This window comes from Salvelinus fontinalis, chromosome 31 (genome assembly GCF_029448725.1).
Source record: "Salvelinus fontinalis isolate EN_2023a chromosome 31, ASM2944872v1, whole genome shotgun sequence".
Classification (NCBI taxonomy): domain Eukaryota; kingdom Metazoa; phylum Chordata; class Actinopteri; order Salmoniformes; family Salmonidae; genus Salvelinus; species Salvelinus fontinalis.
In genome coordinates, this window is record NC_074695.1 from 38,117,185 (window position 1) to 38,134,950 (window position 17,766).

The window sequence follows — 17,766 nt, forward strand, 5'->3', positions numbered from 1 at the left end:
TCTCTCTCTCTCTATTCAGAAATGTGTATTAATACATGAATCTCTCTCTCTATGCACACCTGTATTAATAATGAATCTCTCTCTCTCTATTTACACATGTGTATTAATACATGAATCTCTCTCTATTCACACATGTGTATTAATACATGAATCTCTCTCTCTATTTACACATGTGTATTAATACATGAATCTCTCTCTATTCACACATGTGTATTAATACACAAATCTCTCTCTATTCACACATGTGTATTAATACATGAATCTCTCTCTCTATTTACACATGTGTATTAATACATGAATCTCTCTCTATTCACACATGTGTATTAATACATGAATCTCTCTCTCTCTATTCACACATGTGTATTAATACATGAATCTCTCTCTATTTACACATGTGTATTAATACATGAATCTCTCTCTATTTACACATGTGTATTAATACATGAATCTCTCTCTATTTACACATGTGTATTAATACATGGATCTCTCTCTCTATTCACACATGTGTATTAATACATGAATCTCTCTCTCTATTTACACATGTGTATTAATACATGAATCTCTCTCTCTATTCAGAAATGTGTATTAATACATTAATCTCTCTCTATGCACACCTGTATTAATACATAAATCTCTCTCTCTATTTACACATGTGTATTAATACATGAATCTCTCGCTCTCTCTATATTCAGAAATGTGTATTAATACATTAATCTCTCTCTATGCACACCTGTATTAATACATGAATCTCTATTTACACATGTGTTAATACATTATTCTCTATCTCTCTATTCACACATCTCTCGGCAACTGTAAATCAAATCCTTCTTGAAAGAAAAGAGAATAGAACATTATGTTAATGTCAACGAGTATCGAGCTCTAAGGATCACAGTGACTTGTTTATAAAAAAAAATAAAGTTAAGAAATATAATACCATACATTCTCAACCAAGTTAGCTTTAGGTACAAATATGACAGTTAATCAGGTGTGTCTGTGCACCCATGAATCTCAAAACTGTTGCCTTTCTCCAGGTCTACCTTTGCAGGGTACCTTGTATGGGTTTCCCATATCCAGTTTCCCATATCAACATTAAGCCTATTACTGGACTAAAAAGCACTTTTTCATTGCAGATTATCCATTGAGCATATGCACTAAGTGTACAAAACATTATGAACACCTGCTCCTTCCATGACACAGACTAACCAGGTGAATCCAGGTGAAAGCTATGATCCCTTATTGATTTCACTTGTTAAATCCACTTCAATCAGTGTAGATGAAGGGGAGGAGACAGGTTAAAGAAAGATTTTTAAGCCTGGAGACAATTGAGACATGGATTGTGAATGTGTGCCATTCAGAGGGTGAATGTGCAAGACAAAATATTTAAGTGCCTTTGAACGGAGTATGGTAGTAGGTGCCAGGCGCACCGGTTTGTGTCAAGAACAGCATGGGCCAGCATCCCTGTCGAACACTTTCGACACCTTGTAGGGGAGGTGGGACATGCAACTCAATATTAGGAAGTTGTTCTTAATGTTTTGTACACTGTGTATAAAGCTAATGGTTTGCTTCCCACCTCCAGGTTCAACACAGGTTCGGGCACAGGCACCTTGGTCAGCAAGGTCCAGGTTAAGCAGGGTCGCTGGCACCAGCTGGTAGTGACAAGGAACCGGCGCAACGCCATGCTGAGCGTGGACAATGAGACCCACATCGACGGCGCCAGCCCACCCGGCACCGACGGCCTCAACCTGGACACACACCTGTTCATCGGAGGGGTGCCCGAAGACATGATGACAGAGTAAGGCCTGACTTGAAGCATATACATAAGTAAATGTTATGTATGTATGGTTATATATTATTATACCATGGCATTGTTGAATAGTTGTTTCTTATTGGCTTAAAGGGTATTCTAGGGCGTGCGTTATTTCCCTATAAAGCACGGTATATCGACACAGGAGAATTCAATGGCGATAATTCATTCTTACATGTTTTGTTTGAGCTGCTTTCTAAAGCAAAAGGCAAATTGAAACATTATTGGTACTGCTGAATGTGAACGTCATAATAGCATGCTAAGACTGTTTGGTTAGCTAAGACTGTTTGGTTAGCAAAGACTGTTTGGTTAGCTAAGACTGTTTGGTTAGCTAAGACTGTTTGGTTAGCTAAGACTGTTTGGTTAGCTGAGACTGTTTGGTTAGCTAAGACTGTTTGGTTAGCTAAGACTGTTTGGTTAGCTAAGACTGTTTGGTTAGCTAAGACTGTTTGGTTAGCTAAGACTGTTTGGTTAGCTAAGGCTGTTTGGTTAGCTGAGACTGTTTGGTTAGCTAAGACTGTTTGGTTAGCTAAGACTGTTTGGTTAGCTAAGACTATTTGGTTAGCTGAGACTGTTTGATTAGCTAAACTAGCAAGTCTGTTTGATTACCACGGCAACTACTGTAGCTATACAGTAAACTTCCTATCTACTTCAGTGGATGTTGAACACATTTCCTACAGCAAATGGAACACATTTCTAGTGGCAAATGTGTTCAATTATAGCCATGGTATGATAATCAACTCAGGGCTCTATGCGTTCTCTGGAGAATAATGCAACTCTGTGGAAGGTTAGTTCCACTCCGCTAGCCCGTCGTGGAACACATCTTCCACGTCGTTAATTATTTTCCATAGAATGCATAGCCCCTCACTGATTTTCCCTTATGTATTTGGAGAAAAGATGATTCATGGAGAAATAAGGTTTTAGTTGTTGAGTTATATGAAAACCGTTATGTCAGGAACTCTCCTGTACTCACATTGTGGTTTATTGAGAAGCACATACAATGAGCAGTATATGTTTGTTTGTTTTTCGTCTAGCACCTGTGTGTATTTTTCTTGTTTTTCACTGAGTTAAATAACTGTCGGATGGTTGCCATTCACCCACTCTCTCTCCCCCTCCCTCTCCCTGCCTCCATCCACAGTGTGAAGGAGAGAACCTCCATTGGTACGGGTCTGGTGGGCTGTGTGCGCATGCTGGACGTCAACAACCTGGTGTACAACCTGCAAGAGAAGAGTGGCAACGTGCTGTACGGCACCGGCGTGGGCGAGTGCGGCAACAATCCGTGCCAGCCTAACCCTTGCAAGAATGGCGCTCCATGCCAGGTCAAGGAGGCCGAGATGTTCCACTGCAAGTGCATCAACGGCTACTCCGGTGAGCCAAACCTTTTTCATTTCTAACAACGGACCTCCAGTTCACCTATATATCTGGGATCAGATAGGATTTGTTTTCTTTTAAATACTTTAGCTGCTCTTGATTGAGCTCCATTTGCCTGCTGGCGAAATGGAACCGATAACAACGGAATAGTCCCCAAAGTGCAATCCTCGCCCATCTTGCTTGCACTCCGGTCAGGCTCAAACAAACGCTCAAAAGTATACGAAAGCAAGCCAATACTATTTCAACCCGTGTCTAGGGAATTCCCCGCAGCCAGGTTTGAGCTATTACATCTTGTATAAGACTTTTAGGTGTGATGCAGTACAGAAACATTAAAGACTATAACCAAATCCCCTCGCCTGGTCTTAGCCCCCTCTCGCCTCTTTTAGAGTGGTCACAGTCCGCTAGGTCTAAGCTAAGTGTTGTTAAATGGTACTAGCCACCCTCCAGGCCTAGTGAAGCATGGCCCCTATAGCTTTTAAATTATTCTGCTGCTCTCTGCCTCCAGCAGCACACTCCACACACACAGACTAGGAACCAGTTTGAGAGGAGAAATTCGGGAGCTTTGTGGCTTAATGATTAGCCTATTTATGAACTTGGTAATGCTAAGACTGGGAATGTATGCAAAGAGGGAGAGACGAGAGGCAGAGAGAGTGTGTGTGAGAGGGAGAGTAACAGAGATGGGGGAGATAGAAATGGATAGAGATAGTGTAATAGATGGCTATGGGAGAGAGCCTTTCTTCAGAACTCAGTGGGAGGGGTTCATTACAGCATTCTCCTCGCCTCAGACGGCTCTGGCTACGGAAATAATGATGGCTGAATTGGGATGTGTCCTGGCTAGTGTAGGGCAAAGCCATTTCAGCCATCCGGGAGCCATTCAAGCCACCTCTCCCACATCCAGGAACTAAGGCTCCATAAGCATAGCAGAAAGGCAGCAAAGGGTGCTTGGGTCTTTCCTTAATCTGCACATTTAATATTTCTAAATCCTATTAGAAAATGACCTCTTTTACTGAGGAAATCCATCGTCATCCTCTTCTCACACAGAATGGAGGCAAAATGGTCTGAGAAGATTGGGTTGTATTTATTAGGGCAAACCATAGTAAAGCGTTTCGTAATGGGAAATGAAAAAGAGTGTTTCTTATTGAATAAGTTCAGGTAGTTTCAGTCCATTTCTTCACGTTGGTGCCAAATGAATACAACCCTGGTTTTTATAAAAGAAGGTGGTTTGAAGATTCTCTGGTTTGAGTTCTAATTTGAGGTTGGATTTTTTTCTGGTGATGGCGAATTCCAGGTCCGACGTGCGCCGACACCCACAACCCATGCGAGCCCAACAGATGCCACCCCTCGTCCCAGTGCCAGGTGCAGCCGGAGGGAGGGTACAAGTGCGAGTGTCCCATGGGTCGCGAGGGACGCCACTGCGAAAAAGGTACTGCCACCATCTTTAAAATAAGTATAACCTAGCGTGTGCGAGTATGAGTGTATCTGATTTGACATTTTAATGTCATATCAGCCCTACTTGAACAACAAACATTTTATTTCTAAAAGGAAACTCCAGAAGCGGAAAACAACAACATTTGCTTACGATAACACAACGTATGGTACAGCACATCATTTCGATGATCTGTTCTCATCATGGCCCCCCTCGCATATCATCCTGCCTCAGTGTTCCGGTCAGGATTCACGGTGGAAAATCTACCCAAATGCAACCCCCCCCCCCCCCTCCCCCCCTCTCTCCGTGTTGTGATGCTCCGTCTCTCTGTCCACCGCCTCCAGGGTCTCCGGTGCACCTAGGAGCATCGCAAATGGCCAGTCGGGCTGTTAGCGCAATCGTCTCGGTTTCGGTTGTTTGCGAGCCTTACCATAGCCCTTCTCCGTCTCTCTCCCGCCCACAGGTGTTGTGTTGAAATGTGTTCGCCTCTACTTAGCTCCACGGGGAAGCGGGTTGAAGCATTGGGCCGTATCTTGGCATGAGATCCTAACACACCGGAGCTGCGTTTGAAGTTCAGCATTAGCGCTTTCAGCGATTATGTTTGCAACAGTTTATTTGCTTTCTTTTTTCCCCCACCACATCCACCAAATTCTCATGGATGTTTTCAGAATATAAAAGCTTTTAAAGACTGAATGAAAAATGAAGTTTGGTGTTCAAAAGTGAAGTCTATTTATTCGTACTTAGACACACAGGCATAGATAAATACGCGCAGTCTCGCTCATACATTCACACACACCCACACAAAGACGCACACTCCTAGACCCACTGGGTCACAAGTCCCAGTTAGCAGGTGATTAAAATAAATTGGGGGGAACTGAAAATCACTGTGAGGGGAAGAGCGTCTCACGCGCCGAGGGCTTCGATGAAATCAATGAGATGACTAATGGCATCAATTCTCTGCCTGTGGTGATTAATGAAGAAGTCACTCAGCCTGAGTGTCTGGCCAACACAGGTTTTGGATCAGATTAGAAGCCCTCTTTCAGCGGCTTATGTTAAGGGCTGTGCTGAGAACAGTTAAAGGGATACTTCGAGATTTTGGCAATGAGGCCCGTTATTTACTTCCCCAGAGTCGGATGAACTTGTGGATACCATTTTTATGTCTCTGTCTCCAGTATGAAGGAAGTTAGAGATAGCATGCTAGTAGATACCCATAGACTTCCAGTCATTGTGCTAATGTTAGTTAGCATTGGCTCGCGAAACTACCTATAACTTTCTTCGTACTGGACACAGACATAAAAATGTATCCTTTAAAGAAAGGATCCCTCAGATCAGATATGGAGAAAAATGATTCAGCGGCGAATGCTTTAAAGGCTTTACTGGGAACATTTAAAGGCAGGTGGTGTGGCCAACCAAGTGAAGCCCTGGGTAGACATCATTGTATTGATAAGTATAAGAGTGCCCCTCCCTAGTATTTGTCTGCAGACCACCATTCAACCACACAGAGCTGCTGTCCTGGAACTCCATGTGAGATTTTCTGTTCAAACCGTCTATCGGTCTACTTTCCTTACCTCCCTTTACCTTGTCACTCACTAATCTTCCTTTAAATTTTCTTTTTTTTAACGAAAAAATGTGATTGTTTCATATGATCGTGTCTTGCTTTTCGTGTATTGTGTAGTTGATGAGTGTGCTTGTTGTTTGTTGATGTGTTAATGCAGGGCTCATCTGCGAAAGAGACCGGGGTCTCACCATTAGTAAAGGTTCAATAAAATACAACAACGATCTGATGTCACGCCCTTATCTGACTACCTGGACATTTTCTTGCGACGAAGCCTATGTAGTGTGTGTGTGTGTGTGCATGCCATTTGTACGTGTGTGTGTGTAGCTCATGGAACTGAAATCCTCTACCCCTCCACTCTGTAAACTGGCTGAGATCCAAGGTAGCTCTTTCCTTTCCTTATTATGACAGCCGGTTTGACAGTTTGTCTGCAGCGGTGCTCCTATTCTCCTCTCCTCTGTGAGCGTTGTTAGTCGTCTCCTGCGCAATGGCTAATTAGCTTTCTCCTCTCCGTCTGCCTCCCTTCCCCACCCTGACTCAGCGAGCTAATCCTGCCTAATTACCAATGAAAAGAGCCTTGCAGCCCCAAACTGTGTGTCGCACAAAGTCTGGGTGGATGAAGACTAGGCAATCCTTGTTATCTAAAACGGACCCCCTGGGTGGGTAACACTGAGGTCACCCAATGTCCCCCTGACTTGTTGCATAAGCCATATTATTGCCGTACACATGCATAGTGCTGTCGTAAGGATGACATCATGCCTGTTGTAATGCATTCCGTGTTCTAACATTTTGTTTTCAGTGTCGGAGAAGAAAGGGGCCTACATGCCATTCTTTAGCGGAGACTCTTACCTGGAGCTGAAGGGATTGCACACCTACGGTCACGATCTCCAGTAAGTCAAACGCTCTTTTCACTACACAGACTCTAGGAATTACACACACGACAGCATGTGTCCACATGATCTACCGGAGTTGGTACTGAGGAGTTGTGAATTGATGTAATTGCAGATAGATACTTTAAGCTGTGCCTTGGGCAGAACAGTCCTATGGTGGATAGAGTAGAATAGAATTAAATGGAAACGAACAGATAATCGTCCTCCATAGAAACAGAATTCTATAGAAATATAAAGTACTTCATTACATTTTGTATGTTGTCGTCTATGGTGGGAATCCTTGTCAGTCTTGTGTAGGTCACACAAAGGAACACACAAGCACAGTTAGTCACATAGAGGACATACAGTGTCTTGAGAAGGTATTCACACCCCTTGACCTTTTACACATTTAATAAAATAACGGTAGCGAGGCAATGTACTCTGTTCTGGTACAGAGTCAATGTGCGGGGGCAGTGGTTAGTCGAGGTAATTGAGGTAATATGTACAGTTGAAGTCAGAAGTTTACATACACCTTAGCCAAATACATTTAAACTCTGTTTTTCACATTTCCTGACATTTAATCCCAGTAAAAAATCCCTGTTTTAGGTCAATTAGGATCACCACTTTATTTTAAGAATGTGAAATGTCAGAATAATAGTAAAGAGAATTATTTATTTCAGCTTTTTTTTATTTTATCACATTCTCAGTGGGTCAGACGTTTACATACACTCAATTAGTATTTGGTAGCATTGCCTTTAAATTGTTTAACTTGGGTCAAACGTTTCAGGTAGCTTTCCACAAGCTTCCCACAATAAGGGTGAATTTTGGCCCATTCCTCCTGACAGAGCTGGTGTAACTGATTCAGATTTGTAGGCCTCCTTGCTCACACATGCTTTTTCAGTTCTGCCCACACATTTTCTATGGGATTGAGGTCAGGGCTTTGTGATGGCCACTCCAATACCTTGACTTTGTTGTCCTTAAGCCATTTTTCCACAACTTTGGAAGTATGCTTGGGGTCACTGTCCATTTGGAAGACCCATTTGCGACCAAGCTTTAACTTCCTGACTGATGTCTTGAGATGTTGCTTCAATCTATCCACATAATTTTCCTTCTTCATAATGCCATCTATTTTATGAAGTGTACCAGTCCCTCCTGAAGCAAAGCACACCCACAACATGATGCTGCCACCCCTGTGCTTCACGGTTGGGATGGTGTTCTTCAGTTGGCAAGCCCCTCCCCACAACGGTGGTCATTATGACCAAACAGTTCTATTTTTGTTTCATCAGACCAGAGGACATTTCTCTAAAAAAAAGTACGGTCTTTGTCCCCATGTGCCGTTGCAAACCGTAGTCTGCCTTTTTATGGCAGTTTTGGAGCAGTGGCTTCTTCCTTGCTGAGCGGCCTTTCAGGTTATGTCGATATAGGACTTGTTTTACTGTGGATATAGATACTTTTGAACCTGTTTCCTCCAGCATCTTCACAAGGTCCTTTGCTGTTGTTCTGGGATTGATTTGCACTTTTGGCACCAAAGTACGTTCATCTCTAGGAGACATAACGAGTCTCCTTCCTGAGCGGTATGACAGCTGCGTGGTCCCTTGGTGTTTATACTTGCGTATTATTGTTTGTACAGATGAACGTGGTACTTTCAGGTGTTTGGAAATTGCTCCCAAAGATGAACCAGATTTGTGGAGGTCTACAATTTTTTCTTGGCTGATTTCTTTTGATTTTCCCATGATGTCAAGCAAAGAAGCACTGAGTTTGAAGGTAGGCCTTGAAATACATCCACAGGTACACCTCCAATTGACTCAAATTATGTCAATTAGCCTATCAGAAGCTTCTAAAGCCATGACATCATTTTTCGGGAATTTTCCAAGCTGTTTAAAGGCACAGTCAACTTAGCGTATGTACATTTCTGACCCACTGGAATTGTGATACAGTGAATTATAAGTGAAATAATCTTGTCTGTTAACAATTGTTGGAAAAATGACTTGTGTCATGCACAAAGTAGATGTCCTAACCGACTTGCCAAAACTAAAGACATTTGTGGAGTGGTTGAAAAACGAGTTTTAATGACTCCAACCTAAGTGTATGTAAACTTCTGACTTCAACTGGACATGTAGGTAGAAGTAAGGTGACTATGCATGGATAATAAACAGAGAGTAGCAGCAGCGTCAAAATGAGGGGTTGGGACAATGCAAATAGTCCGGGTAGCTATTTGATTAACTGTTCAGGAGTCTTATGGCTTGGGGTAGAAGCTGTTAAGAAGCCTTTTGTCCTAGACTTGGCGCTCCGATACCGCTTGCCGTGCGGTCGCAGAGAGAACAGTCTATGACTAGGGTGGCTGGAGTACATGGCAATAAGTTCAGGAGTAAAAAATTGCTTAACAAGTCACAATAAGATGAATAGACTCACTCTTTGTGCAATAATAGTGCTTCATATGATTTTTGAAGGATTACCTCGTCTCTATACCACACACATACAATTATCTGAGCTCCCTCAGTCGAGCAGTGAATTTCAAACACAGATTCAACCACAAAGACCAGGGTGGTTTCCCAATGCCTCGCAAGAAGGGCACCTGGTAGATGGGTAAAAAAAGCAGGCACTGAATATCCCTTTGAGCATGGCGGAGTTATTAATTACACTTTGGATGATGTATCAATACACACAGTCACTACACTCAGTTGACAGAAAGGAAGGAAATGGTTACTTTAAAACAGTTACAGAGTTTAAAATAGCTGTGATAGGAGAAAACTGAGGATGGATCAATGACATTGTAGTTACTCCATAATACTTACCTGATTGAGAGAGTGAAAAGAAGGAAGACTGTACAGAATACAAATATTCCAAAACATGCATCCTCTTTGCAACAAAGCACTAAAGTAATACTGCAAAACCAAAAAGTTTTGTCCAGAATGCAAAGTGTTAAGTTTGGGGCAAATCCCCACATTACTGAGTATCACTCTTCATATTTTCAATAATAGTGGTGGCTGCATCATGTTATGAGTATGCTTGTAATCGTTAAGGACTGGGGAGTTTTTCAGGATATTAAAGAAACGGAATGGAGCTAAGCACAGGCAAAATCCTAGAGGCAATCCTGTTTCAATCTGCTTTCCACCAGACACTGGGAGATGAATTCACCTTTCAGCAGGACAATAACCTAAAACACAAGACCAAATCTACACTGGAGTTGCTTACCAAGAGGACAGTGAATGTTCCTGAGTGGCCAAGTTACAGTTTTGACTGAAGTCTGCTTGAAAATCTGTCAAGAATTGAAAATGGTTGTCTAGCAATGATCAACAACCAATTTGACAGAGCACAAATAATTCAAAATAATAATAGCCAAATATTGTACAATCTAGGATGTGCAAAGCTCTTAGTGACTCACAGGTGTAATCGATACCAAACATGATTCTAACATGTATTGACTCAGGGGTGTGAATACTTATGTAATTCGATTTTTCTGTATTTCATTTTCAATATATTTACAGAAATTTCAAAAACAAGTTTTCACTTTGTCATTATGGGATATTCTGTGGAGATGGGTAAGATTATTCTACTTTTTTTTAAATTCAAGCTGTAACACAACAAAATGTGGAAGAAGAAGGGGTGTGCATACTTTCTGAAGGCACTGTAGTGTCACATTATAAAAAGGTTAGATAGACAGAACAATTGAAAGACAGACAAGCACCGTAGACCAGTGGTTAATACCAAGTCTGGCCTCCGTTCAGTGCCGGTATTTGCTTTCTGTTTGTCTTTTGCCTGGCGTTTGTTTACCATTGGTGTTTGTGTTTTGTCTGCAGCCAAAAGGTCAGCATGACAGTGGTGCTCATGGCCAATGACTCCAACGGCATGATCTTCTACAGCGGCCAGAAGACGGACGGCAAAGGGGACTTCATCTCCCTCTCCCTCAACGACGGCATCCTGGAGTTCCGCTATGACCTGGGCAAGGGCCCCGCTGTCATCAGGTGGGCACCGCACTAGAACCCCATAGTGACTCTAGTCTAGAACCCCTGTCACGTTCCTGACCGGTTTTCTGTTATTTTGTATGTGTTTGACGGTCAGGGCGTGAGTTTGGGTGGGTAGTCTATGTTATGTGTTTCTATGTTGGTTAATAGGGTGACCTGATATGGCTCTCAATTGGAGGCAGGTGGTTTTCATTTCCTCTGATTGAGAGCCATATTAAGGTAGGTGTTTTCACACTGTTTGTTTGTGGGTGGTTGTCTCCTGTGTCTGTGTTTGTCGCGCCACATGGGACTGTTTCGGTATCGTTCGTTCGTTTTGTATGTAGTCTGTTTCCTGTTTATGCGTTCTTCACGTTATATGTAAGTTCGTGTCCAGGTCTGTCTACATCGTTTATTTGTTTTGTTAATTATTCAAGTGTAGTTCGTTTTTTCGTCTTGTTTAAATAAATCATGTCATTTCACAACGCTGCGTTTTGGTCGAATCCCTGCTCCTCCTCTTCGGATGAAGAGGAAGAGGAACGCCGTTACAGAACCACCCACCAATATACGACCAAGCAGCGTGGGGGAGCGCAACAAAGTAACCAGGACTCGTGGACATGGGAGGAAATATTGGACGGAAAGGGACCCTGGGCTCAACCAGGAGAATATCGCTGCCCCAAAGCTGAGCTGGAGGCAGCGAAAGCAGAGAGGCGGCGATATGAGGAGCTAGCTCGGAAGCAGGAAAAGGATCTGGGCTACACTACGTGGGAGGAGATCGACAGGTGGGCGATCAACCCAGGGCGAGTGCCGGAGCCCGCCTGGGATTCTCTGGCGCAGTGCGAGGAGGGATGCCGGCGTATGGAGGCAGCACGACGACGCGGTAGGAAGCCAGTGAGAAAACCCAATACATTTATTGGGGGGAGGGGGGGGGGGGGGGGGGGGGGGCTAAGAGGGAGAGTGGCGAAGTAAGGTAGGAGACCTGCGCCCACTCCCTGTACTTACCGTGGAGAGCGAGAGTACGGGCAGACACCGTGTTACGCAGTAGAGCGCATGGTGTCTCCTGTACGTGTGCATAGCCCGGTGCGGGTTATTCCACCTCCCCGCACTGGTAGGGCTAGATTGAGTATTGAGCCGGATGTCATGAAGCCGGCCCTACATATCGGCTTACAAGGCACCAGCCTTACGCATGGTGTCCCCGGTTCGCCTACATAGCCCGGTGCGGGTTATTCCACCTCCCCGCACTGGTCAGGCAACGGGGAGCATTCAACCAGGTAAGGTTGGGCAGGCTCAATGCTCAAGGGAGCCAGTACGCCTACACGGTCCGGTATTTCCGGCGCCACCTCCCCGCCCCAGCCCAGTACCACCAGTGCCTACACCACGCACCAGTCTTCCAGTGCGTTTCCAGAGCCCTGTTCCTCCTCCACGCACTCTCCCTATGGTGCGTGTCTCCAGCCCAGTGCCTCCAGTTCCGGCACCACGCACTAAGCCACCTGTGCGTCTCCAGAGCCCTGTACGCACTGTTCCTTCTCCCCGCACTCGCCCTGAGGTGCGTGCCCTTAGCCCGGTACCTCCAGTGCCGGTACCATGCACCAGGCCTATAGTGCGCTTCGAGAGGTCAGTGTGCCCTGTCCCTGCTCCCCGCACTAGCCTGAAGGTGCGTGTCCTTAGCCCGGTGCCTCCAGTTCCGGCACCACGCACCAGGCCTACAGTGCGCCTCATCTGGCCAGAGCCATCCGTCTCCCCAGCGCCATCTGAGCCATCCGTCTCCCCAGCGCCATCTGAGCCATCCGTCTCCCCAGCGCCATCTGAGCCATCCGTCTCCCCAGCGCCATCTGAGCCATCCGTCTCCCCAGCGCCATCTGAGCCATCCGTCTCCCCAGCGCCATCTGAGCCATCCGTCTCCCCAGCGCTATCTGAGCCATCCGTCTGCCCAGTGCCGTCTGAGCCATCCGTCTGTCCCGAGCCATTAGAGCCGCCCGTCTGTCCCGAGCCGTTAGAGCCGTTAGTCAGTCAGGAGTCGCTAGAGCCATTCGTCAGTCAGGAGTCGCTAGAGCCATTCGTCAGTCAGGATCTGCCAGAGCCGCCAACCAGACAGGATCTGCCAGAGCCGCCAACCAGACAGGATCTGCCAGAGCCGCCAACCAGACAGGATCTGCCAGAGCCGCCAACCAGACAGGAGCTGCCAGAGCCGCCAACCAGACAGGAGCTGCCAGAGCCGCCAACCAGACAGGAGCTGCCAGAGCCGCCAACCAGACAGGAGCTGCCAGAGCCGCCAACCAGACAGGAGCGTCCAGAGCTGTCAGCCAGCCATGAGCGTCCAGAGCCGTCAGCCAGCCATGAGCGTCCAGAGCCGTCAGCCAGCCATGAGCGTCCAGAGCCGTCAGCCAGCCATGAGCGTCCAGAGCCGTCAGCCAGCCATGAGCGTCCAGAGCCGTCAGCCAGCCATGAGCGTCTAGAGCCGTCAGCATGCCATGAGCGTCTAGAGCCGTCAGCCAGCCATGAGCGTCCAGAGCCGTCAGCCAGCCATGAACAGCCCCTCAGTCCGGAGCTGTCATTAATCCAGAACTGCCCCTCATTCCAGAGCTGTATCTCTGTCCGGAGCTGCCCTTCAGTCCGAAGTTGCCCCTCTATCCTGAGCTACCTCTTTATCTTGACCTACCTCTCTGTCTTGAGCTATCTCTCTGTCCTGCGCTACCTTATCCTGGTGCTGCCTCGTATCTTAAGGTTACCTTTAAAATTAAGTGGGTGTATTATGAGGGTGGTCATTCTAAGGGGGAGACGTATGATATGGCTCTCAATTGGAGGCAGGTGGTTTTCATTTCCTCTGATTGAGAGCCATATTAAGGTAGGTGTTTTCACACTGTTTGTTTGTGGGTGGTTGTCTCCTGTGTCTGTGTTTGTCGCGCCACACGGGACTGTTTCGGTATCGTTCATTCGTTCGTTTTGTATGTAGTCTGTTTCCTGTTTATGCGTTCTTCACGTTATATGTAAGTTCGTGTCCAGGTCTGTCTACATCGTTTATTTGTTTTGTTAATTATTCAAGTGTAGTTCGTTTTTTCGTCTTGTTTAAATAAATCATGTCATTTCACAACGCTGCGTTTTGGTCGAATCCCTGCTCCTCCTCTTCGGATGAAGAGGAAGAGGAACGCCGTTACAACCCCACAGTGATTTTACTCTAGAACCCCATAGTGACTCTAGTCTATAATCCCATAGTACTCAAGTTTAAAATTGCATAGCGACTAATCTAGAGCCCCATGGTTACTCTAGTTTAGAACCCCATAGTGACTAGTAAGGAAAACCTTATCAACTCTAGTAAAGAACCCTATAATGACTTTTGAACCCCATAGTGACTGTAGAACATAGTCTGCACTCCTTGTTAGCTGGGTTATTTTGCTCTCTTTTGATTTTAGATTGTACTTGTGTGTGTTGTTTTGAGACGTCCCTGACCTCTTGACTCGTTTGTGTGTGTTCCTCTCATGCAGGAGTAAAGATAAGATCAAGATGGGCGTGTGGAACACAGTGAACCTGGAGCGGGCCAATCGAAAGGGAGAGATTAACATCAACGGAAAGGACCCAGTCAGAGGAGAGTCGCCGGTGAGACAGACAGAGAGAGTTAGCATGCTAGGCTTATCAGACGTCTTTATGATTAGCCTAGCTATTAGCATGCAAGGCAAACCGGCTATGAGTATGCTATCATACAAGGCAATATGCAGCCTTTGCTTGTGCTTAGCCTGCGCTACTGGGGAGGATGGGCTCGTGGTAATGGCTGGAGCGGAATTAGTGGAATGGTATCAAATACATCAAACGCATGGAAGCCATACCGCTGTTTGATGCCATTCCATTTGCTCCATTGCAGCCATTGTTATGAGCCGTCCTCCCCTCAGCAGCCTCCTGTGATATGCCCTTATCAAAGGATGCGTTCAACTTAATGCACTGTATTCTCCCAGAGTTCACTGGTGATGATACACCAGAGCTGACTCGGCAAAAACATTTCCCTAGTTGAGGACCTCGATAAGGGCATACACTCTACCAGGGTTGTGTTTGAAAACACATCTTCTGACAGCTCGTCAAGGTGAGAAATAGTATGCTCGAGACGTAGAGGCCACGTCTCTTATCTGGAAATGACTCCTCCCTTTTAAAAAAAAAGTATAATTTTTATCTGCCATATTTGACTCTGCTGACATGCCTAAACAGTAGTACAATCTTGTTCCTATTTGTTGCATTCACCAAACATAACCTCTACGGCCCGAGTGGTATACACCCGTTAGTATGACTTAACTGATACCTTTGAGCTCCGAGTGAAGCAAAGACTTTCAATGGCGTTCTTTGGAGATGCTGTATATAGATGGAGAAAATAAATAATGATACCCAAGCAATAAACCAGATACATGGGCCTAAGTGAGAGAAATCTAATAGCTAGATGTGTCCGCAAGTCATCCAATTAAATTAAACAGTGTAATTTGTGATTAGGAACATGTACACCCGCAGCACGCATGTCAACTCCAAAGCCGCCTCATGCGAGATGCTCTGCCGTCTCCTTTTCACTCTTCTTTTTTCTTCCTGTTCTTCGTATGGTAATTATGTTTCACTCCAGCAACATGGGCAGAAAATCATATTAAAAGAGTAGAACAGGGAAAAGGGAAAAGAGAGGGGGGGGGGGGTGAGCGAAGACTAGTGATGGAGGAGCTCAATGCGAAGAGGCTCCATGCAGGATTTAGCTGGCAGCTAATTCTCTCCTACTCCTGCGTTTACAATGACGAGGGGAGCCAGGGTGTCCCGCTGCACTCAGAGAGCGTCTTTGATATAGATATCTTACATAAAGTAATTATACCTGGGATGGTAGTTTCAGTATTGCAGGATATCTTTAAACAGAACCTTTTTGCCACAAATCCATGCATGCTTTCTCACACAAACAGACAAAACACTGTCTGCAGTGGCTACATGGTGGATCTGAATTGTGTCTGAGCCGCAGTGGTTCTAGTCCAGCTGCAACTTCCTTATTAAGGTCAATTTCTCTTTTCCATTTATTTTGCGTGGCAGCCTTCTGACCTTCGGGCTTCACAGTTTGTGTTGTGCGGTTTTATGATGGTTCGATGTGTGTGTGTGTGTGTGTGTGTGTGTGTGTGTGTGTGTGTGTGTGTGTGTGTGTGTGTGTGTGTGTGTGTGTGTGTGTGTGTGTGTGTGTGTGTGTGTGTGTGTGTGTGTGTGTGTGTGTGTGTGTGTGTGTGTGTGTGTGTGTGTGTGTGTGTGTGTGTGTGTGTGTGTGTGTGTATTGCATGACTCTCCGCACACCGACATCCGTTGTTCGCTCTCTCTTCTGATAACCTTTTTTCCCTCCTTTTCTCTTACTGTGTGCTGTCTGGAAACTAAGAAATCACGGAAGGTAATAAGTCCCATCCACCTTAGACATATTTCATTTCTCCACTTTCAGCTTCAATTTCATTTTGCCACTTCTCATTCCCATGCGCCACCATACGACAGTTATTAGACTATAGAACTGACAGGGGAAAAGGGTCTGTATTTAGTGCTATCATTTCATACACAGTACCGAAGTAGAGACATTTGTTAAAGAACTCGGTTTGGCTTTCACCTCAGTCCATCTGCTGCGTAGGCGGAGGGAGGGAGGAGGGGAGTCGGTTATCTTTCTGACCGCCATTGTTCCTCACAACAATGAAACATGTTCATTAGTCTCTCGTGGGCGGGGATTTCTCTCCTGCGCCGTGTAGCAGTCGAGAGCGAGAAGAAGAGCGAGAATAAAGTAAAGAGAGTGGGGTGCCAAGCCAAGCCGGGCTGTTCTTTTGTCATGTACTTTCTTTTGCGAAAGAGAAACAAAACTCTCCATATCATAAAGTCACTCGATCACTCACTCACTCACTCACTCGTTCACTCATAACCGCACACAACAGCACTGACAACGTCCATTCTATTAGACTGGCCTGTTAGCAGCGTCCAATTCACTCCTATTCAGAATCCAATATGACCCAAATTGTTAGAAAGCATGTTTATTATATATTATTATAAAATTCAATATTAATGGATTGGATTTATATATACATTTTTAAAATGCTTCAAGTTGTTTACATTATAACGGGGAGAATCGCATGTCATCTTTAATCCTGAATCAAAATAGAGTTGATCCCAACTGTTACTCTTCACTTGCGCATCCCATTTAGCTAAAGTGTTAGGGATTATAGGAAACCGGGCCCATTTCGGCACTTTGTTATCCCCAGGCAGCCACAGGTGACCCACTCGACTGGGCTGGAGGTCTTGGCCCGGGTCTTCCTTTCTGTCAGAGCTCACTCCAGGCGCACCACACAGCAAAGCCCCACTGGCCTATACCCTCCACCCTCCAGCTCCCATCTCAAATAAAAGCAGGACCCCATGCCAGCTCTCTTCACACATAACCCATGTTTACTTGGCCCCTTTCATTATTTTTCCACCAATTACCTCGGCTTTTCCCTCTGGCAATTACTGCCCTACATAAACATAAAGATCCGTAATTCCTCCCTAAGAGTGGGCCTGTACTTCCTGCGCAGAAGGAATGCTGCCGTAATTGGAGGCAGCTCTCCTGCACCTTTCTGGATGGAGCAAGGGCCTGATTTCATGATCGTCTGCTGCGCAAATGAACGGCCAATTAAAGGCCGCGGCTCGCTCGGCGCCGGAAAGGTCGCCGGTATAGTCAGTCATTCATTAGAGAGACTTTCATATAAAAAAACACTTTCCATACCGTCTCTCCAGCCGCACCAGGCGACTCTCTTTGTAGCCCTTTTCTTGTGTTTTGTACTAGATAACGAATAATT

The 17,766-nt window shown here is 45.3% G+C and overlaps 1 protein-coding gene across 10 annotated transcripts in view; it reads left to right on the plus strand.

Moving 5' to 3' along the window:
• LOC129830187 (agrin-like) overlaps nucleotides 1-17,766 on the plus strand; it is a 283,228-nt gene that overhangs the window by 250,584 nt on the left and 14,878 nt on the right. For 6 of the 10 annotated variants that reach the window (XM_055892528.1, XM_055892531.1, XM_055892530.1 and 3 more), the window contains 7 exons: nucleotides 1,577-1,792; nucleotides 2,943-3,172; nucleotides 4,464-4,598; nucleotides 6,956-7,046; nucleotides 10,826-10,990; nucleotides 14,449-14,560; nucleotides 16,338-16,349. In XM_055892528.1, the coding sequence (XP_055748503.1) occupies nucleotides 1,577-1,792; nucleotides 2,943-3,172; nucleotides 4,464-4,598; nucleotides 6,956-7,046; nucleotides 10,826-10,990; nucleotides 14,449-14,560; nucleotides 16,338-16,349 (961 nt within the window). The remainder of the gene's footprint in view (nucleotides 1-1,576; nucleotides 1,793-2,942; nucleotides 3,173-4,463; nucleotides 4,599-6,955; nucleotides 7,047-10,825; nucleotides 10,991-14,448; nucleotides 14,561-16,337; nucleotides 16,350-17,766) is intronic. The other 4 variants (XM_055892529.1, XM_055892534.1, XM_055892537.1 and 1 more) reach the window with 1 other exon arrangement.